At 41.2% G+C, this 27,642-nt stretch overlaps 1 protein-coding gene across 3 annotated transcripts; it reads left to right on the top strand.

Annotated features, from left to right (window-relative positions):
- Nucleotides 1-33: 33 nt before the first annotated feature.
- sned1 (sushi, nidogen and EGF-like domains 1) lies at nucleotides 34-27,397 on the top strand. 3 transcript variants are annotated; one of them, XM_039811098.1, is made up of 32 exons: nucleotides 34-1,320; nucleotides 7,354-7,641; nucleotides 8,532-8,672; nucleotides 8,841-9,003; nucleotides 9,089-9,214; nucleotides 9,499-9,612; nucleotides 10,120-10,233; nucleotides 10,814-10,927; nucleotides 12,710-12,757; nucleotides 12,854-12,961; nucleotides 14,445-14,537; nucleotides 14,664-14,795; nucleotides 15,154-15,273; nucleotides 15,569-15,685; nucleotides 16,893-17,036; nucleotides 17,457-17,630; nucleotides 17,764-17,877; nucleotides 17,974-18,087; nucleotides 18,194-18,307; nucleotides 18,399-18,515; nucleotides 18,672-18,959; nucleotides 19,093-19,267; nucleotides 19,997-20,109; nucleotides 21,006-21,284; nucleotides 21,682-21,823; nucleotides 21,933-22,015; nucleotides 23,357-23,455; nucleotides 23,806-23,922; nucleotides 26,106-26,196; nucleotides 26,339-26,418; nucleotides 26,515-26,542; nucleotides 26,690-27,397. In XM_039811098.1, the coding sequence occupies exons 1-31, from the start codon at nucleotides 1,102-1,104 to the stop codon at nucleotides 26,538-26,540; spliced, it is 4,167 nt and encodes a 1,388-aa protein (XP_039667032.1). In that variant the 5' UTR covers nucleotides 34-1,101; the 3' UTR covers nucleotides 26,541-26,542; nucleotides 26,690-27,397. The 3 variants fall into 3 exon arrangements, with proteins under 3 accessions (XP_039667032.1, XP_039667031.1, XP_039667030.1); XM_039811097.1 differs by having other exon boundaries at nucleotides 14,661-14,795; nucleotides 26,109-26,196; XM_039811096.1 differs by having other exon boundaries at nucleotides 14,661-14,795.
- Nucleotides 27,398-27,642: the final 245 nt, after the last annotated feature.

Here is a 27,642-nt window from a genome sequence, read left to right as displayed (position 1 = left end):
ACAGCACTGCCCTTTCATGGCATGGGAGTTCTGGCGTTTGGTTCGCACCATTAAAAGCTTTTGTGGATTTAGTGTTGTGGGTGAGAGAATGACCTTCGCTCTCTGTTGCCAGTGCTGTCTTAAGTGTTTTCTTTCAAAGATCGTTGCAGACTCCAAGGTCTGTGGGGATCGTCATTCCTTGAAAGTTTCACTGGCAATCCGTCTGTAATCCTTCACAACCCTAAAATCTTCAGATGATGTGTGGTCTTCCCTATGATGATTAGAAAACACAAATACATTGTGTTCTCCGTGTGTTTGTGTGTATTCATCCACACATACATCTGCTGTGTGTAAGTGTCTTAAAAGCCAGTGAACTCCTTTTCACTCTTTCTCTCACTTAGGTTCTTTCTCTCACTCATAACAACTGTACAGTGTTGCATTTTCAAAACAGTGCACATGCATGTCTTCTCACTGTGTAACCTTGCATATGCCTTGGTAACTGTAAAGTAGAAGTTTCACTGAAAGAGAAAAATCTTGTCAGAGTTTCTTTAAAGCAGCCCTTTGATTATCATAGATCCGCCCAGTGGTTATCCAGTTACCGGCCTCTTTTCAACTATTGGCTGAAAGTAGCTAATTATGCAAGGTAGTGAATCCCTGGGGAGGTGGGGCCAAAACTGAAAGAACTCCTTTGGCAGGCAGAATAGAGCTTTTATTGAGGATATTTCTAAGCTGACCATCAGGGACCAAATCGCTGGATTGTTCACAAAAAAAAAAACACATCTCAGCTGAATCACGCTGCTCCCCCTCTTTCATTCCTTCCCTCGTTTCATTTCAGTGAGACGGAGTGTAGCTCATGCAGTACCCAGCAGCAAGCAGAATGCAAGGAATCTACAGTATTCCCCTGTCTCACACAAGAAGCCCAGTTCACTACTAAAGGACAAGAGAGGGGAGAAAGAGGCAGAGCCAGAGAGCAGTCAGGGGAGGATTCAGACTGCTGTGGTTGAGAGGAGGAACGTACACTCGTGTCCTGTTCTGCTCTGCTCTTGTTTGCCTCAGGTGTGTGTGCTCCTCCCTCCCCTCTGCGGTGCCTGCTGTCAGCTCCATCCCTGGGTGGCTGAGGCCATGGTGTTGGTGCTGCAAGCCCTGCTGCCCTGCTTCTGCACCCTGCTCTCCCTGGACCTGCTGCCTGGGGTGGAACTCGCTGTGCCCTTGGAGGACTTCTACCCCTTTGGCCAGGACAAGGGGGACTCCCAGACCATCTCTCAGGACGACGGAGGCTCCAGGCTCGTGGAGATCTCTGTTGCTTTCCCCTTCTTTGGAGACAGGCACACAGGACTCTATGTGAGTACAGAGCAGTGTGGTTTTACTGATATGTGTGTGGGTGTGTGTTTTTACTGCTATGTGTGTGGGTGTGTGTTTTTACTGATATGTGTGTGATTATGTCTTTATATGTCAGCATGTGTGTATGTGTGTGCATGCACTTTGCAGTTGGCAATTGAAACTGACATGGTGTGGATTGTATAAGAGCCTCAGGGAGATGAGATTTGGCATGCAGCCAAATACTACATTGCAGTGCCCTTTGAGAGTTTGTATATGTTTGCGTGCGCTCACAAGCTCTAGTGTGTAACCTCATTTGTAGAATATCGTGTTTTCCCCCCACGGGTGGAATCAAAATCCTTCATGACGTTCTTTTCATCTGCCCTCCTCCTCACACTCTGAGGGCTCTCATGTGCACCGAGGGAGAGTGCGAAAGAAACTATTAGCAGAACAGTGGTAAGCCCCGTTCTAATAAGTCCACGATGAGCTGTTAAAGGAAATGACAGTTTGTGTTCTTACTGTTGCCGCGGAGCATCTGTGAGCAGTTCCTTTTCAGAGAGAGTATGGGGGGGGGGGGGTATATGCACGCCAGAGAGAGAGAAACAGTGCTCATGGGAGGAAGCCGAATGGTTTGACAAGGATTTTCGCACACCACAGTGAAACACACTTTGATCTGCCTTTGTCATGTATTGGGTTCAGTTCCAGCACATGGAAAGGCAGAACTCCCTTAAATCAACACCACCTGTTGCGGTTATGCATCCGCGTTTCGCTCTCCGAATCCCCTCCTCCGCGCTCTGAGCCCCGCCTGCCTCCTCCCTGTTCAAACCATGGGCAGGGTAGCCTGAGGAACCATGGCAACAATGGGCAAGGTCAAAGGTCATCTTTCTAATCTAAGCATCTGAGCCATGGGGGTGAGGTCAGTCTCCCAATGAAGACAATTTTTAAAACTCTTTTGCATCTACAGTACACACAGTGCACAGACGGCGGCACAGTATTTTTAAGTGGGGTGTTTGAGTGTCTTTCTAAAGAGTTATAAACTCACTGATCTGGAGCTTCTGTATATTAGTAGTTACGTTGTGTTTCTTCCCAGTTTTGCAGTGAATTCCAGCGCATCACTCCTATTGTACTAATACTACTCACTAGTCAAATTAAAAAGATTTGGCTTGTTGTTCTTAGATTGAATTATCATCTGATAGAGATCAAAGTCTGAGAACTCAACACTCTGAAATGTGCTGTGTTAGTTGTGATGTGATATCCTGCATCTCATTGGACTGTAATTCTGTAGTCACGCAAGGCATAACAGATTGTGGCAGGCACTTGAAATTACAGTCATACTCATTTGAAATGCCTCACCTGAATCCATTACACATCTGCTGTAAAGCGCACCGACCACATGGTGATCTCTGCCACCAGAGAGCTGCTTTGAACAGTTAATATTTCAGTCAGGGGCTGCAATTGTGTAAATAGTTTCTCCCAGGGGTTTGTTCCAAGCCTCTGGGCTACCACCACATGGAAGCTAGAGAACTAAACTGATTTTAGATGGTTGGTTGGTGCTGTCTTACTTTATTATCATAACTGATTCTGTTCAGCAATTCACACACCTTAAAACCCCTCACTGCAGAACCCTTTCATCTATCAGTCTATGTTCCCACCTGTAGACATCTTATTTTTAGCGGTTGTGATCAAGAAATACAGCAGGGGATTTAAAGACTGTCACAGCCATGTGCAACTTGATTACAGAAGTCTCTAATGTCGCATCAACAGACCCAACAAATCCCTGTACAAACATGTGTCCCCTCCTGACTTGGACCTGCTCCAGTCCCACTTCTGCCTCCTGGTAACCAGGCTGTCCCTCTGTTATGGTTTGTGTCTGGGAGTTTTCACATGTTGCTGGGATCTCTCCTCCTCCAGGTCCCCCCCTCCCCTTCTCCCACGCCTCAGATAACATGGCAGGGGTCTTTCCCCTGGAACTGTCCAGCTGCTTTATCTGAGAAATGACCAATCACTTTAACAGAACACAGATGGATCTGCAAAGCGTCTTAGGGGCTTCCAAACAATGCAGTTCACGGATTAACTACTCTTACGGATGGCCAGTGTAAAGAACATGAAGGAGGATGTCCAAGGTCAGAGAGGATAGAACACAAGTTTAAAAGCAGATGTGAGAAAAGATGGTTATGATCAAAGGTATTTTTTAAATATTAACCTTATTGTAGAAACATAAACAGACAGTGGAAAAACGCAAGCTTTTCTAATGCTTTTTGTTCATTTTTAAATACTGAAATGTGTACTTATAGTACTAAAATGCTCAAGATCACGTGGCATTTGTATGTAATTAGAAATAAACTACATTTAAACAAAATTCAAATATCTTTTGAAAGGATCCTGCCAAGAATGTGCTGAAGTATAACTGCACTCATCACACATTGCACATCTGCTAGTGCTCATCTGCTCTTCAAAAGAGCTTCAACACTTCAGTTTGAGCATTTTCATTCACTCACTCTTATTCACCGCTATGTATGGCCCAAAGATGTGTGCATCAAGTTTTATTCTTTGTACTCTGCATGTGTACTTTTTATATGCATGTGTGGGATGAGAGATGTGGCTAAGTGATGTTAGAACAGTTCATCTACCATGGACAAGATATATCCGCACATACTTTAAAAAAGCAGAAAATATCCTAAAGTCTCAAAGTAAGTGATGCACTTCAAAAGAACAGTTCTGCTTTTTGAGAAATACACGTGTTCACTGTTTTAATGTCTTTCTATTAACTATGAAGCTACAGCCAGGATATGTTTAGCTTAGCTGAGCATATCACTGGAAGCTTGTTTGTGTAAAAACAACAAGTTGTGGTTTTTCCGGAGGGTTATGTACCAGACTATTTCTTGTCTGGGTGCAGTGACTTCCTGGAGTCTCCGCTGGTTGCCTTTTTAGCTCACAGTGATGACAAGACTCTAGGAAGACTCATTTTTTTGTTGTTGAATACATTTGCCTACATTAGATAATTTAAACAGTGCACTCACATCGTTTTACACCAAACCTCCACATCACTTGCACTATGGACCAGACAGGATTTATTGCCTCAATCTAAACTCTTCGGAGATGAAGGTGAGCCGAGGCTAAGGAGACAGGCCAAGTGCACAGAGTAGTCACTTCCTTCGGTCTCGTCAAATAATTGTACAAGCTTGTAACTGTGAAACCTCCGTTTTTGACAAGGGAAACGAATGTTTTCCTGCGCTGATCCACGGGCACCTTTTTCATTTTGGGGTTTGCTTTGGCTTGACTTAAGCCAGATGAAAGTTTATTTTAGTCCATAAATTGCTTGGCTCTAAAGAAAACCACCCAAGCAAAATCCTGGATATATCCGGCAGAGAATTCCCCAAAAAATAACAAGGTAGTTGTAGAGTGGAGTGGCACCATTGAGAGTGAGAGAAAGAAATATGGGGAGAGAGATGCTTCTTACAGGGTTGGCTGATCGCACCTCTCTCCCCTGTGATTCTGAACTTGGTCATGTTACAGCATAACACAAGGCAGCTCTGAACCCATTCACTCTCTCTCGCATACTGTAAGGGTGAGCCACAACCACCCTTCACTAGATGTCTGTACTAGTCATAGCCTGGTTGAAATTCATGAGAAGAAGAAAAGCATGTGATGCAAAGAAAAAGTTCAGTTTAAATTCCTCTAAGTTTGTTGCCATGTCAAAGTAGTCCCCTAAAAAATATTAACAAGTAAGGAATACACTTGTTTAAACAGTTCCAGATGCTACTAGAAATTGGATTAGGCGATTAAACATATTCCAGTATTAGTATAAACTCTATTCAGTGTTCAGCATTATTTCCGACACTAATTTCGCTGTAAGATGGGTGACATCCAGACCGCTGCCACCACAGGTCTCTCATTAGTGGGTATGTGGGTGCAGGAGGTTTTTAGTTCATGTACATCCTTCCATTCATCCAGCCCTGTGCCCTCTCTCTTGTTTTTCTCCCGGTATCAGATGGCGCTCTGGCTGACCCCTGGGCCCTGCCCCTGCAGTCGGTCATCTTTTTCCCCACATCAGCCACGGTCTTACCACATCACGCTGATGCAGAGGGGAAGACTGTGGTCGGCCAATTAACTTAGCCCCTGTGCCGTGCCAAATAAAACTTCCTCTGCTGTTTTTACAGCAAAGTCCTTCAAATTATGGTTTTCATACATGCAGGGAGCAGAGCCGAGAACATCTGACGTTGCTTTGTCACTGTCACATGCCATTCGGCTTGAATGCAGAGAGGCAAAGTTTACACCAGCGATTAGGAGAAACAGGATAGGTGCAACGGTGGGAAGAATCTCCCCTTGTTGATAATATGCAGAAATGATGTATGAATGAATGAAGGCCTTTCATGGGGATTTCAACCCTTCAGCCTGTAGAATTTTTCTCTCCACTCAAGCTTAGTATCTTATTTCTTACAATGTTCAAAATTTAGTGCAGCGGCCTGTCTGATACCATCTAATGTTTGTGATCCTTATAAATGCTAAATGCTACTTCATAATCTATCATTGAAATGACCATTTACCACATTGCTAAGTGCTATTTTAGACTCTATCACAGAAATCTCTTCATGTATCTTTTCTTCTAGAGGCTTTTCACTTTCTCCCCTAAATAACATCCCTCCCTAAGAAACATCCCTCATGTACATCTGATCTTTCTTGTATTAATAATCTGTACCTTTTTCCTCAACTCATAGTACCTCTTTTATCTAGCACTACGGTAGTGAACCCACAAGCAAAATACGCAAGACATTTACTGTCTTGGTTGCAATCCTTACCATTGTCAACTGCAGTTTTGTAATCCCTTTTTCCAAATGCATCATAAAGCTGCACTAATCAATAGTTTTCATAAATGAAATAACTATATTGAAATCACTTTATATATGTATAAGTGGTTGCTTGTAGTGACGAACCCACAGAGAATGATCACCTAACTTTGTATTTCCCCTCAGAATTGTTTTAGGGTCTTTAAGCTCATTGTTTTGGTTTTATACCCTAACATCACCGTTTTGGTTTCACCACTTCTATCAACCTTGTTTCCAGTCGCAGCAGGCAGCTGTTTTTAGCAAAAAATTGATAAACCAACTGGATACTATCTGCCCAGCACCAAACGACATTTAGCAACTAGCTGGTAGCTAGCTAGCTCCCCCTGGAGTTGTTGCAGACCAAAACAGAGGTCAAAGGAGAATCATTTTGGACTTACAGGTCTCTGTTGGGTGTGTAAATAGGCAACAGTTGCAAACATGTTAGCCGTATAAGGTGGTAATATGTCAGTGTTGTATTTACAGCTTGTTCTGCTGCCCTCAAGTGGCCACAAAATCAATTAATGCAGCTTTAAGAATAACAACAGAATGCCCCAAATGTAAAAATGTATAAAAACCAATCTATGAGTGCAACTAACAACTTAAAATGAATTATGAAAAATGCCCGTCTCAATTGTCTTCAAATTGTTGATTTATCTGAGCAGCAGTCCAAAATCCATAGAGAAAACCAGAAAATCCCCACATTTTAAAGTAGTGATTTTGACTTATTTTCTGGCCATTGAATAAGTGAATTAATTTCCTAATTGCTTTAGCAATACACCAATCGTTGACCTATTAAAATGTGTCAATATTTCACCATGCTTCAGTACACAGCTGCAGTGCTGACTGTGCATTTCTCCCAGAGGATATACAGTATGTGGACGAGGGGTGGATGGGTTCATTTATTTGGTTACTTTGCTGTTGGCAGACATCTGTGGATTTATAGGCCGTGAACATCTTTCCAGGTGTGATGACTTTGCAGGTGCGTGCGTGAGCAGCAGAAACCTGGTTTTCTCAGCTGTTGTCATTTCACAGTCTAAAAGTAGCATCTGTGTGCTACATGGGATGTGCAAACATCCGTTATGGGAGCGTCCGCTGCCCCATGCTGCTGTTTGCCCACATAACCCCAACTAACCCTCCAAACAAGTCACAGGGGCTTCATCTGACATGGTGAACAAAAATATGTCACAGATTTATTATCCTTATTCACATACTGTGACTCTCTTCTCCTCAGGTTAACAACAATGGCCTCGTATCTTTCCTGAGGGAGGTGTCTCAGTTCACACCTGTGGCTTTTCCAATTGCCGGGGATAGAAGGGTTGTGGCTCCATTCTGGGCTGATGTGGACAACCGTCGAGCAGGGAGGGTCTTCTACAGAGAGAGCCAGGAGCCCTCCATCCTGAGGAGGGCTTCAGGTGATGTCAGGACGTACTTTTCAGAATTCCCCAACTTCAACGCAACTTGGCTCCTCATCTGTACATGGCACCAAGTTACTTTCTTTGGAGGCAACTCCCTGACACCGGTACAAACTCACTCTTAACTTTACAGCTCTCACTCTAACATGTAGCCACATCTTAAACATCTATGATTCTCTATGTAGGTTTTACCTATCCACATCAGTGATTTTAAACCAGGGGCACTGCTGTAGTTGCCAGTGGGTATATGGAAATATTGTAGAGTGGCTCAATTTGTTTGAAAGATTTCAAATTGTGATTAAAAAAAAAAGTAAGTTGTTTAGAATCATCTAAATTGGTGTGAAATTGATAAATTGGTAAAATAATTGTCACAGTAACCATGAGCCTTCAGCTACAATAGGCTAACTTCACCGTACACACCTCCACCACCCTGCGTCAACTGTGACACCTTAACACCATGTCGCCACTGAGAGTTTATGAAAACTAGTTTGCAAGCTAGCATGCTAAATGTAATGAGTAAATGGTTGAAAGATCCAGCCTCTGTCACTCCAAGTGGAGTAAGAATGCAAACTTGTATGAAAAAAATATAACAATATCCACTTTGTGTAGTGTTACTAAACATCCACTTTAAAACCAACTGAAATGAATACATTTGAATTATTATATTTGAGCCCATCTAATAGGAATGAACTACTGGGAGTCAATGGCTTAGATAATTTCAAAGTCCCTGGAAATAGCCTTGTTGTTACCAGTTAAAATTGGTATATAATATGTGGTTGGAAAGCAGACCTATTGGATTTCATTCTAATGGTAATTGTGACTTTTTTTTTGCTATCTGATTCAACAACCGGTCCAGATGAGTGTATTATGTCTCTAGCCTGACTGAGATTTAGGAATCCGTACCATTAACATGAGGAGTCTTTCAGATGCATGCATTATTACCAAATTTCGTAGAAATTAGAAAATTGTTAAACCGAGCCTGTTTCTCTCTATGCAGGTAAATACTTTCCAAGTGGTGCTTATTACAGATGGAGAGCTTTCCTTCACTATATTCCAGTACAATAACATCACTTGGACCACAGGCATGCATGCCAGCAGTGGAGGAAACCTGGCTGGGCTGGGAGGGATTGCAGCGCAGGTAAGATCATGATTTCTTTTTTCTTTTTTTTTCTTAAGGTGTCAGTCAGAATTTGTAATGTACAGTATGATTTGCTTCCTGTGAAGATGCAAACTACATTTTTCAGGTGTCTAAACTCTGATTCAGCTGTCTTTTGTGATGTCTGCCTCCTTGTTACTCTCTTCCCAGGCAGGTTTCAATGCTGGTGATGGCAAGCGCTATTTCAACATCCCCGGCTCTCGTACAGCTGATGTGGTGAACGTTGAGGGAACCACCAACGTGGGCTACCCAGGCAAATGGGTCTTCCGTATAGATGATGCAAATGTGGAAGTAGGAGGCTGCAATAACTCCGGTAAGACCTGCTTCTTCTACTCCTGGGCTTCTACTCTTAATACTTTTGCTTTTAGGATTTCTGTTACATTGACCTCTCTCTACAGCATCAGTGTGCCCACACCTGCGACCATGTCTGAACGGAGGCCAGTGCATCGATGACTGTATTACAGGCAACCCCTCCTTCACTTGCTCTTGCTTGGCTGGCTTCACCGGCCGACGATGCCAGATTGGTGAGTTATGGTTGACACCGCTTCCTGCTCTGTTGTGCTTGACACACACTGCACACCGTGAGTGAATACCTGTCAACCTGAGATCAGCCAGGAAAAATAATGTCAACTTGTAACTAAATACTTGCCGAATGAACCCCCGGATATTTCCTTAAATCCTTGTATCAGCTTCATGTCAATCTGTTGCACTCTCCTCTGAAATTACCTTACTAACTGACCTCGGCCAGATGTTTTAACTAATTAAAAGAGTCATACTACTCTCTTTGTATTTCTCCCTGACTCTGTAGATGTCGATGAGTGTGCCTCATATCCCTGCCAGAACGGAGGGACTTGTGAAGACCAGATTAATAGTTTCATCTGTCACTGTCCCCGTGGATACACTGGGATTCAGTGTGAAACAGGTACAAAAGACACTTTGCCTTAAAGCTGGTATATACTGCGGTTACAATTACATTTTTTATTTCTTCTCTCTAGAATACTGTCTAATCACATGGAAATGTAAAGATTGTTAAAATGTGAAGTAACAGCACATAACAGTATATATCATTTTACGCAATAGCAAAATACCCCATTTTTACTGTATTTTAAAAGTTCCACACTTTTTCTTTTACCATCTGCATGCACTAAGTAAGCCGAAGACTTGGAAAAACTCTGATAAATTAAGGTATTGTGTACCTCATTAAGCAGTTTAAAAAACAACAAAAAGTATTTTAGAATATCTTGGTCCAGTCTCTCTGGAGCTTCTGTGCCTATTCCCACATGTATCAAACCTCTTCTAATACCTTTCACAGCCAGCAGCACATACTTGCAGAGTGAGGGGAGCAGGGTGGCGGATATATTAATCAGCTGAGTAAATATTCCATGAGCGTGTCTCTCTGTCCCTGGGTGTGTGTTTGTGTGTGTTACAGACATTGACGAGTGCAAAGACAGACCGTGCCTCAACAACGCGTTGTGTGTACAGGGCACTGGCAGTTTCACCTGTGTGTGTGAACCGGGTTACACTGGTGTCCTGTGTGAGACAGGTGAGAGGGTTTTTTTAAAAGTCCAGGGGAATGTATGCATCTCCCTCCAGAGGAAATATTTTCTGCTGCTTTCTACATCAAACTCAGTCATTTTGGCAGATGTGTTTGTCCAAAGAGTTCCCCAGTCTACCTAGACAAATGGATCCAAGTGGAGGTTATGGTTGAATTCATTTGGAAACAACTCTTTTTCTTCTTTCTTGGGTCACACAATATAGCAATGAACCACAGTGAGAAAGTTCACTGAAGTCAGGTCGCTTTCCAAAAAGACATTTACTTATCTGGCTCCTCTTGTGATTGATTGTTGATGAAACTTGAACCCATTAGGGAATTGAATTATCAGGCCCTGCACAGTTCATGAATCCTTGTATCTACATGAGACGGGATTACTGCTAATACCAGACACCTGGGCAATGAAATTCTATGCTTTCAGAAGGGAAGTTCAGTGTTCTCAATCCAGCTCAATGTCTCAGACAACCACATCTTGCTTTTCCATGTGAAGATTGAAAAATTTTAATATGAAACTGAATCAACAGCAGACAAATGTCTCTTGTCTGATTAACTGACTTTGTGCATCCTGCAGACATAAATGAATGCGAGTCACAGCCCTGTCTGAATGGAGGAGAGTGCATCGATCAGGTGGCCAACTTCACCTGTATTTGTCCCGCTGCCTTCACTGGAGCACTCTGCGAGACAGGTGACTTGAATTCAACTCAAATTCTGCCAGAAAAGCATGTTCGGAAAAAGGTTTTTTTAATAGGACATGTTGACATAGCCTGTAAGACCTACTTTTGCCTTTGGCTTCCTGTAATATAGCATTTTTAGATCTGGAACAAGCACAAAGGGAATCCTATCATACCTCTTTAAGAGCCAAACAAGTATTTATGGGTATGAACTTTAAAAGTGAGCTGGTCCACTCGCTTCTCCAGTGTTACACCAAATTCTGCAACAAACTAAGAATTTCACCTACGGTATACTGTATTTCCACAGCAAATATTTTCATCATACTTTATCACACTATTTGCTGTTACCAAACAATGTGCCTTCATAGTATTTAATAGGGTCATGAATGTTGAACTGTAAAGAAAAACATTTGATCCTAAATACATAGAGGGTCACACATTTAACTGATAGCAGAAACTGTAGTACAGGTCGATCTCTACTTTGTTTGCCAGAGTTATAGGGCTAGTTTCCCTGGGATTGAAGAATCAGAATCAGAATCAGAAAAGCTTTATTGCCAAGTACGTTTTTTACACATACAAGGAATTTGTTTTGGTGCTGTAGGTGCGTGTCACACAATCTCTAAATACATGAGGGCTAAGAGAATCAAGCACCAGAATATACAATATACAATATATACAATATAAGTATAAACATATAAACACGGTATATATTAATTAAAAATAAAAATAAAAATAGCAGCACAGCAGAGTAGGTACAGTGGCATGAGGAGCCAGAGGTGGGGTGTGGAGAGAGTCTAGACAGGCCTTGTTGATAAGGCTAGTGGCGGAGGGGAAAAAACTGTTCTTGTGGCGTGAGGTTTTGGTCCTGATGGACCTCAATTGGGGTGGGAGGGGGTCAGCCACGATCTTTCCAGCACGCTTCAGAGTCCTGATGGCGTAAAGGTCCTGGAGTGGCGGCAGATTGCAGCCAATCACCTTCTCAGCTGATCGAATGACGCTGCCGTCTGCCCTTGTCCTTGGCAGTGGCAGCAGCGTACCAGATGGTGTTGGAGGATGTGAGGATGGACTCGATGATGGCTGTGTAGAAGTGCACCATCATTGTCTTTGGACAAGACTGACAAGACTGTGGCATATGTCTGTTTGTCCATCCTCCTATATAAAGCTAACAATATATTCTGATTTTATTCAGACGTTAACATAAATGCATGAATAAGCATAAACATTTTTGATAAAAAATCTTTTAGATTTGCTCAGTCGGTGCTTTTTGGTGGACAAACTATGTAATGGCAACACTGTTCCTAAATTACAGCAAACATACAGTATGTGCAGTTTCTTGATAAGATAAAATGGATTATTATTTTTACCTTAATATTTTCTCATATGCTGTATCACATCCTTCTCACTTACCTGTAGTTAGTGATATGTAGCCATGCAGATAGTTTTGGGTTTAATTGCGCAGGTGTTAAGATATCTGTATGATTTCTGCTGCCAACTCAATGAGGTTTTTATTGGGACTTTTCCTTTTGTAAGAAGTGTTAAACATGATGTATATGGATTGACCCGAACACGAGGGACAGTCTACTCATCTTGTTTGTTAATTTTGAATGTCATTTTTCAATGCTGACTCAACTCTGTTTCCTTCCATTGTATTGTTGTGGCAGCACATGTCTCAGAGACAGTTATCTAACTATTTGCATTACTGAATACTGTACCACGAGAGGTAAGTGAGGAAATGTGTTTTGTGGTTATTTAAATGAACCAACCCTTTAAAGCACATTCTTATCTTTCTTTTTCAGAGTTGGAGGTGCTTCAGGACAATTCAACTGAGGCAGAAAACCAAACAGGTAAAAGCATGTACCGCTACAAATTAAGATTTGCCAATTTCTTTCACATACAGTTTAAGTCTTAAACCACAGCCTGACATGCTTTTCCATATGCAGCCTTGTGTGAAGAGGAAGATTGCAAGAAGCATCAGATTTGTAAATACACCAGCTCGGGAATCTACAACTGTACTTGTGCTCCAGGCTTCTATGGTGACGAGTGTGAAGGTATTGTACACTCACTGCAGGCAGCTGGGCAGGTAGAGAGCAGACCGGGGTATTTAAAGAGGAGCTGTGCTATGCCACAGGAATTTGGAGCTCTGCCCTGGAAGAGGCTGCTGTGATGATGGATTATTGTAATTATCAAAACTGACACGGCCTCGCCCAGTTTACTACGGGAACCAGTCGCTTGATGTTGTGAATAATTGTTTTATAGCACATTTTATTAGTTTATCAACAAGAGGAAGTGCTTTGTCTAGACTTAAAAAGGCCTCTTTATGAGTCAAAGCTGGTCTTTGGTATTCAGGTCATTTCTTCAGACAGAGCTGTTGAAATATGCATGCTTCCACACCGCTACTGGCTCCTCTGGAAGTTGGCCAATGCACCACACTATAGTTTAAAGCACAGCTGCTGCTTGCATAACCATAGGGCAATTTGAACACAAAATATGTAAATGCTATCATCCTCAGCTAATTCTTCATACCTTCCTTTCATAAATGCATATTAAGTAATGTAATGTTATGTTTAATGTCTGTGTCACATTATATTTGTTTTAGGAAATAACTAATGAGCAAATTTAAAGCTAATTCAGGCTCCCATGAGAGGTTAGTGTCACCCTCTGATAGCAGTAGTTGCAGGTCGTCTCCCCACAAAAAAAAACCAATCTCTTTAATAGTATTTGAGCTATTGCAAATGCATGCTACTTCTCACCCTTGAGCTGAAATAACTATCAGTGCTTATATAGGCTCTCTTAAATCTCCCAAATACTTTCCTGCCTGGCTCACTTGGAAGGCACAGTGGAAAAAGGAGCATGATTCAAGGAAGAGAAAGTAGAGGGACTCAGAAGTGCCTAATCAGGCTCTCAGATCAAAGGGCCCGGGCCGCACAGGTGGCCAATGAAAGTGGCTCTTGCAAATTAACAATGCATTAATTGCCCTCGGGGCCATACATTTTGGTCACAAAATATGCTCCATATCATCAGAAAAATAATAGCCTCCACCGAGCTCCTGGGACTTCAAAGGAGAGCCATTTAGCTGTGATACGGCCACGTCCTTTGATCCACTGCTGCAATTAGGAAGGAGAGGAAAATAAAAACATTCTTACAATTTGTACGGAGCGGATGTGCAGCATGCTGACTGGTAATCTTCTGGTCCTGTGAACTTTGTTGGAAAAGAATAGGGAAAGAGGAATGACAGCAAATCAATACACAGTTTACAGTATAGCAGATGAAAGATGCTCAGCATATGGTACACATGTTGAACTTTAAACCTTCTGCCTATGTTTACACTTACAACTGAAAACTTAACATCATTTAAGTACTTGCTTTCAAGTAGCTGGAGCAAACTTTCCAGCTTTGAGCCTCCCTCTCTTACTCACACACACAAACTCTCTCTCTCTCTCTCTCTCTCTCTCTCTCTCTCTCTCTCTCTCTCTCTCTCTCTCTCTCTCTCTCTCTCTCTCTCTCTCTCTCTCTCTTTTCCTGTGTCTGCAGAGGAATGTCTTTGCCAGAATGGGGGTGTCTGTGTGGACATCAATGGGACTTGTGAATGCCCTTCAGGCTACACAGGACTCTACTGTCAGTTTGGTGAGTATAATCCTATCAGGTGTCTCGAGCTTTGATGAATGTGAAAGAAAATGGGGATCCCTGTAAGATCACAAATATCTCAAACCAGAAATTGGTTGGTCATTCACAATGCCTTTCTCTCAGAAGTAACCCAGACGCCATGCAGTAACAGCAGGCCGTGTCCTGATGGAGCTCCTTGTTTGGAGTACGGAGGAGCCTACCTGTGTACATGCCAGACTAGTGGAGCAGAGCTAGATCACAAGGACTTCTACCCCTATGGTAAGAGCCTCAGGCACCAACCCAACAACACCGCGCTTTGCAGCTATGTGTCATTGCACAAGTAGCTGGTTTCTATAGCGACAAACATATTTTTAAAACACACTGGTCTTCACAAATGTCGTTTTCTATTTCAAAGGGGAATGGTCACATTTACAGTTTACATTTACGATGTGGAGGGAAATTCCAAAATGATTTATGCTGTTGAGCGTTGTGAGGAGAATTTGTATTTGATGCAATCATTAAATGACAAATAACTTGTGTTTCTTTAACCAAGTCCACGTGTTTGAACAAAATGAAAGAGGTTTTAACGTTTCCCAGTGCAATGGAACACAGTCAAGTCTCGGTGTGTGTTTTTCAGTACAGCCCCGATCGGTCTGCGACTCCTCTCCGTGTCTGAATGGGGGCTACTGCTACGAGCGGGATGGAGGCTACACCTGCGAATGCAAATATGGACATTGGGGCAAGCACTGTGAAAAAGGTAATTGATAAAAACACTATCAGAATACCTTCACATGAATTAATGAAGTGCCTTAATCAAAGCATCCCTTAGGCTCAAACCCAACTTTAATGAACCAGGAAACATGCCATTACTCGTAATGCTGCTTGAAAAATTACAATGCCGAAAGGCTTATAATAATTTGTACATATGACTGAGTTATGAGCACTTTTTTTTTTTTTTGGAATTGCAATGTACTGGAACAGATTTATTTTGTGTGATTAAAAGCTAGAGTGGTCTCTGCTTCAAGGATTCCCTTGTCCCGGTCTCTTTCCAGTTAGACTTAATACCTGTGCTTCTGGTCCCTGCCGCAATGGAGGCTCCTGTAAGGAAGAAGCTGGGAGCTACAGATGTGTGTGTCCTTACAGATTCGCTGGGAAACACTGTGAAGTGGGTGAGTGCCACCCTTAAGTAATAATATTCAAAACATTTTGTATGAAAGCTTTGTGTGAAAGCTTTTGAGTACATCTGTAGTAGACTGCACGGGAAGTAATCGTCTGACAACCCCCGCTTTTTGAATGCTCTTAATACCTGTGTCACTGATATACATGTTTGGAAAACTAAAGGAACAGAAAACAGAGATTCTACTTGTCAGATCAAAACTAGAAAGACAGAGACTGCAGTCAATGTTTGGTTGTGGTAAGTGAAAGATCTGGGAGTGGTTTTTAAATTTGATTTGCCATTTTAACAAGGTCATGAAAATACACATATATGTATATATATATACACACACACACACACACACACACACACACACACACACACACACACACACACACACATATATATCACTAAAATTGGACCATTTTGTAACTCAGAACAAAGCTGAAATGCTGATACATGCTTTTATTACAAGTCACTTAGATTACTGCAACTCTTTTTATCGGGCTTCCTAAATGGTCTTGAATAAAATTACAGATAATTCAGGATGCCGCTGTCAGGACTTTGACTAATACTAAAACATATATGTCATATAACACCACTGCTCCTGACATTCATTTTTTTATAAGTGATTTTATATAAAGCCTTACATAACGTAGCACCTTCCTCTATCAGCGACTGACTTTTATTTTATGTTCCAACTCTGATCTTCCACAGCCTTTCTTTTAGACATTCTTTTAGAAGTAGTAGTAGTGTTTTTAATGGCCCTAAATAATGGAATACCCTCCTCTTGGATCTTAGACCAGCAACCTCCCTTGGTGTTTTTAAAAAGAAATTAAAGACCTATCTACATTACCAATCAAACATTTGGACACACTTTCCTATTCACATGAATGAGAAACGGTGTCCAAACGTTTGACTGGTATTGTATTTAATGTGGCTTTTAGTGTAATTTGGGGTCATTTGTTAAATCTTAATCTTTGGTATTTGGTTGTCTGTTGGTGTTGTTGGTATAGTTTTTGATGTTTTATTGTACTTTTTTGGCCTAAAATTCATGTCTGGTAAAGCATGTTGGGCTGCATCTTTGCATGAAAGGTGAATTGCCCTGTTGCTGAAATGTGCTATATAAATAAAGCTGCCTTGCCTTGCCTTGCCTTGCCTATTCAAATAAAACTATTATTATTATTTTCAATAATAATTCTCAGTGTAATTTCTTGCAGGAAAGCCAGACCCCTGTTCCTCCAGCCCCTGTCTGAATGGGGGGACATGTTTCCACTACATAGGAAAGTACAAATGTGAATGCACAGAGGCCTTCAACGGCAGGCACTGTGAAATAAGCAGGAGCTCAGTACCAATCACTGCAGGTAAGTAGACTGTGTCTCACCACACAATAATGTCCAAATCTCGCTCCGATGCTGAAGTTTGTACAACATTGACTTCAATCGATTGGCACAGGCAGGGGATATCCTGAGCTGTCAAGTGTAGAGATACTGGCTATCCATCTGAAGATAATTTTAGCAGTGTTGCTGCACCGGAGGCCCAACATTCACAGATATAGACCGGTTACAGACTCTATATAAAGTACGACATGGTGATTCATGTCTACACGCTGTAACAGCATGCAGGAGATAATTGTAGGAGGACAAAAACAGAGAGCCTGGATGGAAAACACCTATGTTGCTGTTAGTCTGTTTTGGGTGAGCTCCTTTAAGCCCCAGTGTTTATGAGCTTGTGTTACTATGCAGCCATGCTGACATTTGTCAACGTGAATGTAATCATTGCAGAGTTTGGCTGTGGGCTGCCTCCACAAGTGAAAAACGCAGAGGTCCAATTCTCCTTAACAACACCAGGCTCCATGGCTGTGTATATATGCCACTCAGGCTTCACGTCTGTGCCCAGAGCCACCCAGAGCATCTGTGGTATTCAGGGGGACTGGAGCCAGCCACCCATTTGTGAGGGTCTGTAACACACATGGACACATACTCTGAACAAAAAATGGAGTCTTTTAATGATCCCTGAAAAGTCCTAATAAATGAGATTCCAGTTATTGCAACAGTTTATACCCTTTATCTTCATTTCCCATCTTTACAGAGATCAATGAATGCCTATCACAGCCTTGTCTTAATGGCGGTACATGTCGGAACCAGGTCGGATCCTACCAGTGTGAGTGTAATGATGGCTTTAGTGGAAACCGCTGTCAGACAGGTAAAGCCTGATCAAAGTCTTCTCGTATTAAATGCAGAAATTCAATGCACCTGTGCACATATGTAGTTCCTATGTTTATGTGTGTTTCGTCTTAAGACATAAATGAATGCCTGTCGGAACCCTGCAAGCACGGGGGAACATGTGAGGACCAGCCTGGCTCCTACATGTGTCATTGTTCTCAAGGCTTAAAAGGACAGAACTGTGAAATAGGTACTGTGTTCATTCAACCTGTTGCATTACTTTAAAAGCTTATACATTTGAACATACAGTTTATACAGGACAGCAATACAATTCTGCTGTAAATATATGTGTGCAGAGCAGGACGGGTGTGAGTCCAACCCCTGTCTAAATGGAGGTGTGTGTCGGGATTACAGACGGAATTATTTATGCGTGTGCAAGGACGGTTTCTTTGGGGACCAGTGCCAGATGTGTAAGTGGCTTTGCACTGTCTCGCAAGTCAACTGCACCTAGTTGTGACATGAACCATAATGTACTAACTGCTTGTCTTTGTCACCCCCAAGTGGAGAACCCATGTGTACTGCAACCTTGTGGAAACCGCGGCCTCTGCAGGAGTGACAAGAGAGGGAACTACAACTGTGTTTGCAGAGTAGGACACACAGGCAAAGACTGTGAGAAAGGTCAGTAAGAGTCACACCAAAGTGCACCAGAGTCCAGCTCAATCAGCTTGACATTTGTCCCCCCATACTCTGTAGCTCATCCTCTGTATTGCAAAGACAACTCTGTAATTATTTTTAATGTATGAATTTGACATGTAAGGTTGCCACTGTTCCCAGACCTGTTGCCTCCTTCTGGTCTCCATGTGCTGCGTGTGGAGGAGAACGAGGTTGAACTGCGCTGGGATGAGCCGGATCCCTTACACAGCCTGATCAGCGGGTTCATTGTCACTTATGGTCCTCTGGGCTGGAGCAATCACAAAACAGATTTTCTTGAAAGGCAGCAGTCCACCCACGTCATGCGAGGCCTGGAGCCCGGTCTGCTGTACAACATCTCCACCTTCTCCATCAAGCGTAATGCCAACAACAACGACAACAGCCAGCCTGCCACTGCACTGATACGCACCAGTGAGCTCACTCTTTAATGCTGTGGTAGTAAGAGAAGGCTTCTGGAAAGTGTTTCTCTCTTTGTGTATTCACATGAGTTTGATTGCACGTTTGCATGCTTGCATGAATTTTCATGTGTGTGTTTCTGTGCTAGGACCTCGGCGGGTGGAGCAGCTGCAGGTGGTCAATGTGTCCTCCTCTCAGGTTTGGCTGAGCTGGCTGGTTCATCATGCAGCAGTCAGCAGGGTGCACGTGTCTCTGTTGCCTTCAGATGGCAGTGAGGCTCGCACTGCCGTGTTCAACGCGAGCACCACTGAGCATACCTTCAGGTCAGGTTCTGCACCGTGTAGTCTCACATTGACAGACCTATCTCCACAGCACTGTGGAGGAAGGTCTGGCAACCGGAGCATACACTTCTGGATAAGTGAAAAAACACTCTGGGTTGTTTGCATTTCTTTAAACCATTTAAAATCGTCTTGAGCGGCGCTATGCTCCGGACACAGCGAGCGTGGCTCTGCAAAATAGTCTCGGGAAAGAACTTGTTTAGGTGCAACATTTGCTCTTAGCAGTGTATCGTAAATCTTTATGATCATTTACCGAACGAACCAAGCAGGCCTGCCTTGTTGCCTGATCCAAAGTTTCTTCAAAACTTGCTATTTTCAGCGTGTAATGTTGCTCAGAGGTTGCACTCAACGTTCCTCGATGCGACCAGAGTTTAAAGTAAACACAAAGAGAGCAGAAAGTGAGGGACATCCGGCAGATCTATGTGATAAATGAACTGACGTTCATTTGAACTGTCGTCGATGATCCAGACTATGCACTGTGTTACAAAAGAACACTGACAACCCTGAATTTCAATTCATTGTACAGACCTGCAGCATCCTACGTATCCACTAAATGGTACTGTTGAACATGGGTAATATACCTTTCAGCCACTAGAGGGCACTATTTGATCACATCTTTTGAGGCTCTTAACAGTGTTATGAGGATGATGAGGTCAGGTATCGTGCTTGGTTTGCTTTGGTGCCATTTTGATGTGTGCCTCTTGTGTTTCCCAGTTCATTACTCCCTGGTCAGATGTACACAGTGGATGTGTTGACTCAAAGTGGAATCAGACCAGATGAGTTTCCCTCCTCCAGCCACTCAGCTGGACCCCTGCAGTTCTGGACAAGTAGGTTACATATCATCATTCACAAGTTATTAGGATGATTATAAATATACATATACATATAAAGACTAGTCAATTCAAATGTAATGTAGCCTCCCTGTCATGTCTTTTCTTTAACCTCATCCCCTACATCTCAAACAGTCAGTACTCAATGTTTTTTTCAAAATTTTAAAAAGCTTGTAATTAGTCATTGATAGTCATTTGTACAAGGCATTTATAATTAGTGTGTAAATGTTCCATTACCCACTATAACCTATTAATAATAAGTATAAAGCAATATTAAGCTTGAAGAAATATTAAGCAAACAAAAATTGAGAAAACTTTATGAGGATAAGGTTGAGAAAGAAATGCATTTTATATTATTATATCATTTAATCATGGTCTTCAAATTGCTGGACATTCTGGTCTGTTTTAATGTAAATTACTAGAGATATTGATATGCAAGGTGTTTGGATTAGCTCAGTTTTTGTTAAAGAGTGTTTTATGTGTGTAATGTAAGTAGTCAGCCCATGTGGATGGGGCAACTTTGTGTCTGTGTCAAAAAAATTCATTAGAGTGTGGTCTAGACCTACTCTATCTGTAAAGTGTCTCGAGATAACTCTTGTTATGATTTGATACTATAAATAAAATTGAATTGAATTGAATTAATAGGAAGGGATAGTTCTGCTTTTAGCTGGTAGGCATGCATGTAGCTCAATCTTGTGATAAAGCTTCTAGTGAATTGGCACTTGACAGACTAAAATAAGCGGCAGCATACCAGTCCAGCTAACAAATCATTTTAAAGCACAGTGCAACACAATGATGGTGTAAAGTTGAGAATCAATCCACATAAAGTAAAACAAATTGTTACTGTAGTCAACAATTGCATTAAGAATATGTTTAATGTGTTATTTCCTCAGGGCCTCTCCCGCCACAGAACCTCTCCCTGTCACATGTGACCACTAACTCAGCACTGATCACCTGGAGCCGCCACCCGAGAAACGTCCCAGATGGCTTTGTGGTCAACGTGACCCGAGGGTTGAACACCAGGAGTCGCTTCCTGCCCAGTGGGAAATTAGGATCATATACCCTGCGTGAACTGACACCAGGACAACACTACTACGTGGCTCTCACATCCGTGAAAAGCACCGGGCAGGAACAGATCCACAGCATACCTCAACACTTAGCCTTCACTACCTGTAAGAAAACAAAGGCTTCTCATATATATATATATATATATATATATATATATATATATATATATATATATATATATATATATATATATATATATATATTTCATTTACACAAACACATGCCATTAGGTGGAGGAGTTTCCACACAACATTTCAGCATCACCATTGCACTGCACATTACCATGATGGGTTTCTGTACAAATTGTGTCTCTTGTGTTGTCAATGTTGATGCCATGCATAGCTAACATGGTTGCTGAGCAGGTATAGGTAGTATGTTTGCAATGCAACCTAAACTATTTGTCCAAATTTACAATTTGGCTTCACTGAATCTATACAATTTAATATGATTACAAATGTGTGAGTTTTAAAACTAATTCTGTATACATTTCCTTTGACCCAGTGCCAATGGGGGCAAGATCAGGGAGAAGAGAGAGGCCAAACGGGACTGGACAGGGGACTCAGGTCGGACGCATACTTCCCCCATCTCAGCCTCAGGACCTGGGAGGCACAACAGAAACACACAACTCAGAGGAACTGCACAGGTACATGTAGAGTGTTGATGATTTTTAAACATATAGAATGGTAAGACTTTGTTTGCACCTGGTAATTCAACCGCGATGCTAAACAGTTAGCATGGTTTCTACGTTGCAGATACACAGAGCTCATTGACAGAAGGGGAAAGATAACAGCCAAGTTCACTCAATTGCCTCGAAAAGCCATTCGACATCGTACTAGTAAGTACACGTATGATCAGTGGTGGAATGTAACTAAGTACATTTACTTAAGTACTGTACTTAAGTCCAAATGTTGAGGTACTTGTACTTTCCTTGAGTCTTTTCTTTTCATGCCACTTTCTACTTCTACTGTGCTACATTTCAGAGAAAAATATTGTACTTTTTACTCCGCTACATTCATCTGTTACAGCTTTAGTTACTAGTTACTTTACATATTAAGATCTTTGCACACAAAACACATGTAGTTTATAGAATATGATCTTTTATTAGAAAGGAAACTACCTAACAATATAACGGCCTACAAGTCAGGTACAGCTGAACTGATTAGACCATTAAACAATTAGTTGATTGACAGATTTTTTTGTATATTTTCCTGATGATACTTACATAATTTTACTTAAGTAACATTTTCAATGCAGGACTTTTACTGTAATGGAGTATTTTTACAGTGTGGTATTAGTACTTTTACTTAAGTAAAGGATCTGAGTACTTCCTCCACCACTGCGTATGAGCAAACATGTGATTAACATTTAGTAAGTCACTACTGTAACACTGTTTGACATTTTTTCAAAAACATTGCATGCATTTGTACAGTATTTCCAGCAATAAGTAATTCTGTCATGTTGCCATAACTACCTATTAAAGTAAGTGATTGTGCTTCTAAAGCCGGATGAGTTCAGACATTACTGCATCCTCTGACATCTTAAACTAACATGCTACAGCAACATATTGAAACAGTTGTGGTTGGCTCAAGATGTTCAAACAATGAAAACGTATCTTATTTGCTTATCTTGATGCAGATGGAATAACTTAAGCCATGGTCTTATAACCATATGGTTGTAACTGTGGCCTGTCTGGATGAAATATAGGTAGTCCTCTAATGGAAACTGGACCTGTGTGCTCTCACACAGACAGACCCACGATATCTGACACATGTTGTCTGCTTTATCAGAAAACAAGAACTTTCAGGAATAAACTTTTTTCTTTCTCTTAATTGTCAAATGATCATGATGATTTTTGTCGTGTATTTTCACTTAATGCATCCCAGTGCAGAGGCTTATAGCCCATAGCCTCAACAGAAACATAACAACTGTTAAACAGATGTTATCTTGTGCTCCTGAGAATAAGCTTCCTTTCTAGAATTGTTGGGCCCTTTTTAATGATGTTACGCCCATCATGTCATAATAATATGATTTTGACCATTTTGTCAAATCAGTAATGTCATGTTCCAGTCATGTTCCAGGCTGAGGAATGTTCACCAAAACTTTAAAGTCTCTTAGTACCATGTCTACATTTAGTCTTTTTACACTGATTCATGACAGGAAATGTTTTGCCTTGCAGAACCTGACCCACCAATTAGATTAGAGAAGATGGAAGAAACAACAAACAAAATCAGCCTTGCACTAGAGATTCAAGAAGAAGGTTTAAGAACGAAGCCTGGTAGGTGTTTTGGTGGCACATCTGCTCTTGTAATTGATCCCAGCTGATGTGGTGCACATACATTAGATTCATTACTTGTTGAAAAAGACTACTTAATATATAACTAGTCTTTAAACATGTCATTTATTACTAGTGTTGAGTGTGTTTGCCAAGCGCTGTGAATGAAATATCAATGAGGATGCTAACCTTGAAAGACAGGATGTTACATTCAGGAAAGCAAAAAAAAAAAAAAAAGAAATAGAGGAGGGAAGTGGTGTAACAGCTGTAGATAATGTTGAGTCGTGGGTCTGAAACTTGAGCCCCCTTCTCATTTAGTACTGTGGATGTTGATGACAGCTGTTGTCTTTTAGAGTTGCCACAGGACTGTCGCAGTCTGCCCTGCCAGAACGGGGGCACATGTGTGAATGGAGGCGACTCCTTCATCTGCGACTGCGCAGCGGGGTTCAAGGGCAGACAGTGTGAACTGTGTAAGTTTATGTGCTTCCTCTCTACACTTTCGCATACACACGGGGTGGGTCCAGTGAAAGTAGGCTGCTGTTTGGAAAATGTACTGGATAATCAGCATGCTAACATGCTCACAGTGGCAATGCTAACATGCTAGCACATCATCTTAGCATGTGTGGAGTTGCATGTTCTCCCTATGTATGTTCGATCAGCTGGACTGGAAGCTATATGAATGCTTGCTAGGATCAGCCCAAGTCCCTCGTCACTCTGGTCAGGATAAATGAGGTCTGGAAGGATAATATAATGCCATTTCAAGTGAAAACAATACAATCCCTTTTATAATTTTTCCCCAAAAGTCATTACATGTATTAATGGCCTTCAAGCCCACTCAAATAGGTATAAACCTGCTTCTCCAAAGAGGTTTTGGTAAGATATGTCTGCTCACCAGCTGTGTGTATGTCACGAGTGCAGGATTTACAGTCCTGTCTTTATGTTTTCTCTCAATGTAACTGTAGCATTTCAAGGTGTGAATTTACAGTACATTTTAAATTAGATTTGCATGACATCATGTAAACTGACATAGAGCACTGAGCTATGTATAGACCTCTGGTTTCCTAAAAGCAGGAAACACGCTCCACTGACAGTTGACCCTTCTGACATTTCTAAATGGCTTGGTTAACTTTGAGGCCTAGGGGTATGAATCTACAACATGAATACACTGTCAACGAAGGCACAAAGCACTATATTATTTGCACCACGTTCCTGTCTTTTTTTCAGGGAGACAGTGTAACATTATTAACGTTTAATGAATTTTCCGGGGGCTGTATGAGGCAGCAGTATATTATCTGGCAACAATATCCTTCTTTCTTCTGATTTGACTCCATCTGTCTTTCCTGTGTGTCACTGGTTCATCTTCAGCCAAATTTCAAGAGCTCATTTCATTTAGGCTCAAATTAGTCTGGCTCAATGAATGCAACATTGCTGGGATAAAGCCTGATGCGCTGGATGGATCTATTTTCCCCCTATTCTAGAATAGATAAGCTGACACAGGGCTGTGGAGATAGCAATGCGAGACTAGGCTCAAATAGCTCAAAATGACCGAAATTAATATCACCCAACAATATTATTAATGAAGAAAGTGGGTTCCTGTCTTCATAAGAGAGCCTTATTTCTCTTAAATAAATCAAATCCCTCAACAGTCTAAATTCCCAAATCTTTAGATGACGGGAATCTCTCCAAGTACACTTGCATTTAAGATCTACTGTACAGTTATGCCACCAGCTTGTATTAAATGTATCTATGACAGGCTGTAAGATTGAACATTGCTACTACAGTACTACTTTATATGGATGATACAGTAGAAATGAATTAGCTACAGTGTACTATGCCTTATTGAATTAATGATCATTTACATTTAGCAAAGTAGTTGATTATATGTTACCAATATTAATGCATCGATACAATTCTAATTTAGGAGCATGAATAACAGGTCATTTCTTGCTCAACATGAATGGATTTATAGACATAATTATTTAGATCATTGGTGTCTCCTCCTTTAGAAAATCACAACCTCCTGTAAAAACAACCTTTTCACATCACAGTTCTTATAAAAAAATTAATTGTTTCTGTGAGTTCCAGAAGGAAATGTGTGTGATTGTTGTGTGCATTGATACTTATTAGCTTAATGTCATTATAATAAGCTTGCATGTATATACATGTATAAACAGTAGCTTGATGAGTCTGCAATAATAACCATTTTAAAATATCAGTGGACTTTGTACTGGATACACTGGTGGAGGTATAAATGGATGTCTATCAGATTGTTTTGACTTAATAAGTGAAAAAGTGTAGTTGCTATAAATGAGAAAAGTCACTGCAGATGAAGGATTATGGACTATTTGACGTACAATAAATTGCCTCGGTAGTACTAAAATTTGAGCTTTTTAAAAGCGTCTTTAAAAGTAATACTTAGATGAGGTGATGAAGCTGTGTACGAGAAGGCACTGGAGATACCCTCGCCCCTTTAGAGGCCTTTAACCTAAACATCCAGCGGCAGATCGTTTAAACATTCCTTTCCTAAAACCATTCATCAGCCAGAGAGAAGGGCCTAGCTCCATCCCACTTGACTCCTAAACCATCCAGCAGACTTTTCCTTGCTGATAATACTTCAAACATTCATACCTCCTGTTGTGTGACCCGCTGTAAGCAGTGTGCCAGCGAGTGCCGCACCCCTGTACCCGTCTCTACTCTGAAACGAAGAGTGTGCCTGTCTGGGAGGGTGGAGTGTGCCACTACCTGTAAGTCATATATTAGGCACAGTTCTCCTGTTCTGGCCTTGCATGATCATCATGACATACTGTTTGGTCTCAATTGCAAAGCTGGAGAAAAGCAGAGATTATACTTGTAACTAATCGGTCATGTTTTTTTTATTCTACGCAGGTACAAAAGGACATATAAAGTACAGCAGGATGTTTGTTATCGAGAGATTTGTGAACCCATGCCTCCAAAGAAAAGTCCGAGTGAGTTCAAAAAGCTGTCTGAACAGTGTTGAAGTTGTTTTTAACAAATAAATCAATGCAATTATTTTCACACACTGATATTAACTTGCTTAACAGGCAGAAGAACAGGAAGACAACAATAAAGGTTTTTAGTTTTTTTTAATACAACCAATATAATGATATTTTTGTGGTGACGTGTTTCCTCCAATCACAAAAAGGCTCTGTCTGCAACTAGAAAATTGCAAGATTTTCAACATTTATCATACAAATTTTTTTCTTCTTCTTTTTCTAGAGCACTTGGATACGGATGAAAGGACTGTCATCACTGTCTTGTGAAAAACCTAACTTCAATTTTGGTGTTTATAATCTACTTGAAGTCACTGATTATGGTCATTTTTGTGCTGAGAAACCCTGTCGGAACCTACTGTAACATTTTAGAAACCGATCATCATTCATCTGAAAATAAGGTTGTGTTTGTTCATTCCTGAGAGCCGTGTTTGTAGCTCTATTCTTCGTGAGAGGACTTCAGTCAATCAAATGAAAAATGGCCCACATCATTTATCATTTGTGCGTGTGATGACTGGTTTTTCACACAAACACATACGTACAGTATGCAAATATTAATGTTAAGCAGTCCGTTGTACTGCACGGAGACCTTATATACCTCATTTCCATGTCCGTGCTGACGCATTAGGAGAGGTTTATATTATTTGTGATTCAGCTGCAGGTTTTGTCCCTCAGGGAAATAACTGTAGAGTGTTCCGAGTCCCAATCTTTTCCTTATACCTGCCCCCTGATCTTCTTATAAACATGATGGGAATTGTATGTTTTCTCCACTCTCCATAAATTCATCTCTTCCTCCGACAATGGTGCACAGTATTTTCTGTGTATACATTTCTTTCTCTGTGTCATAGCTGGCATCACTGCTCGCTATTCTGTAAATAGTGTTTATAGGCCATTTTGTAGGTGAATATTTTAATAATAAAAATGTTAAAATGTTTTGTGCTTCTCGTGTCTTGTTGGGTTAATATTTGTTCCTAGAATACATCGAAGAATGGAAAGTAGACAAGGTCTTACAGTGTCAATTTTACATTTATGCATAGAACCTGCTAAAGGTTTCCTTTCAAGCAAATAATAGCTGTTACCAATTATTCAAAGAGACAGTTAGTTTAAAAGTTGCAAAAATCACCTGATTGGAAGTATATTAACGATAGTTTATCAAGATGAGGCAAGCAAGACCAAAGC

This window comes from Perca fluviatilis, chromosome 9 (assembly GCF_010015445.1).
Source record: "Perca fluviatilis chromosome 9, GENO_Pfluv_1.0, whole genome shotgun sequence".
NCBI classification, from domain to species: Eukaryota; Metazoa; Chordata; class Actinopteri; order Perciformes; family Percidae; genus Perca; species Perca fluviatilis.
This window is presented reverse-complemented; position numbering and strand designations above follow the sequence as displayed.

Coding starts and splice junctions, on each gene's coding strand:
- sned1 (XM_039811096.1), top strand. CDS start 1,102: ATGGTGTTGGTGCTGCAAGCCCTGCTGCCCTGCTTCTGCACCCTGCTC. Junction 14,538..14,660: donor AGGACTCTACTGTCAGTTTG/GTGAGTATAATC, acceptor CCTTTCTCTCAG/AAGTAACCCAGACGCCATGC. Junction 15,274..15,568: donor GGGCAAGCACTGTGAAAAAG/GTAATTGATAAA, acceptor GTCTCTTTCCAG/TTAGACTTAATACCTGTGCT.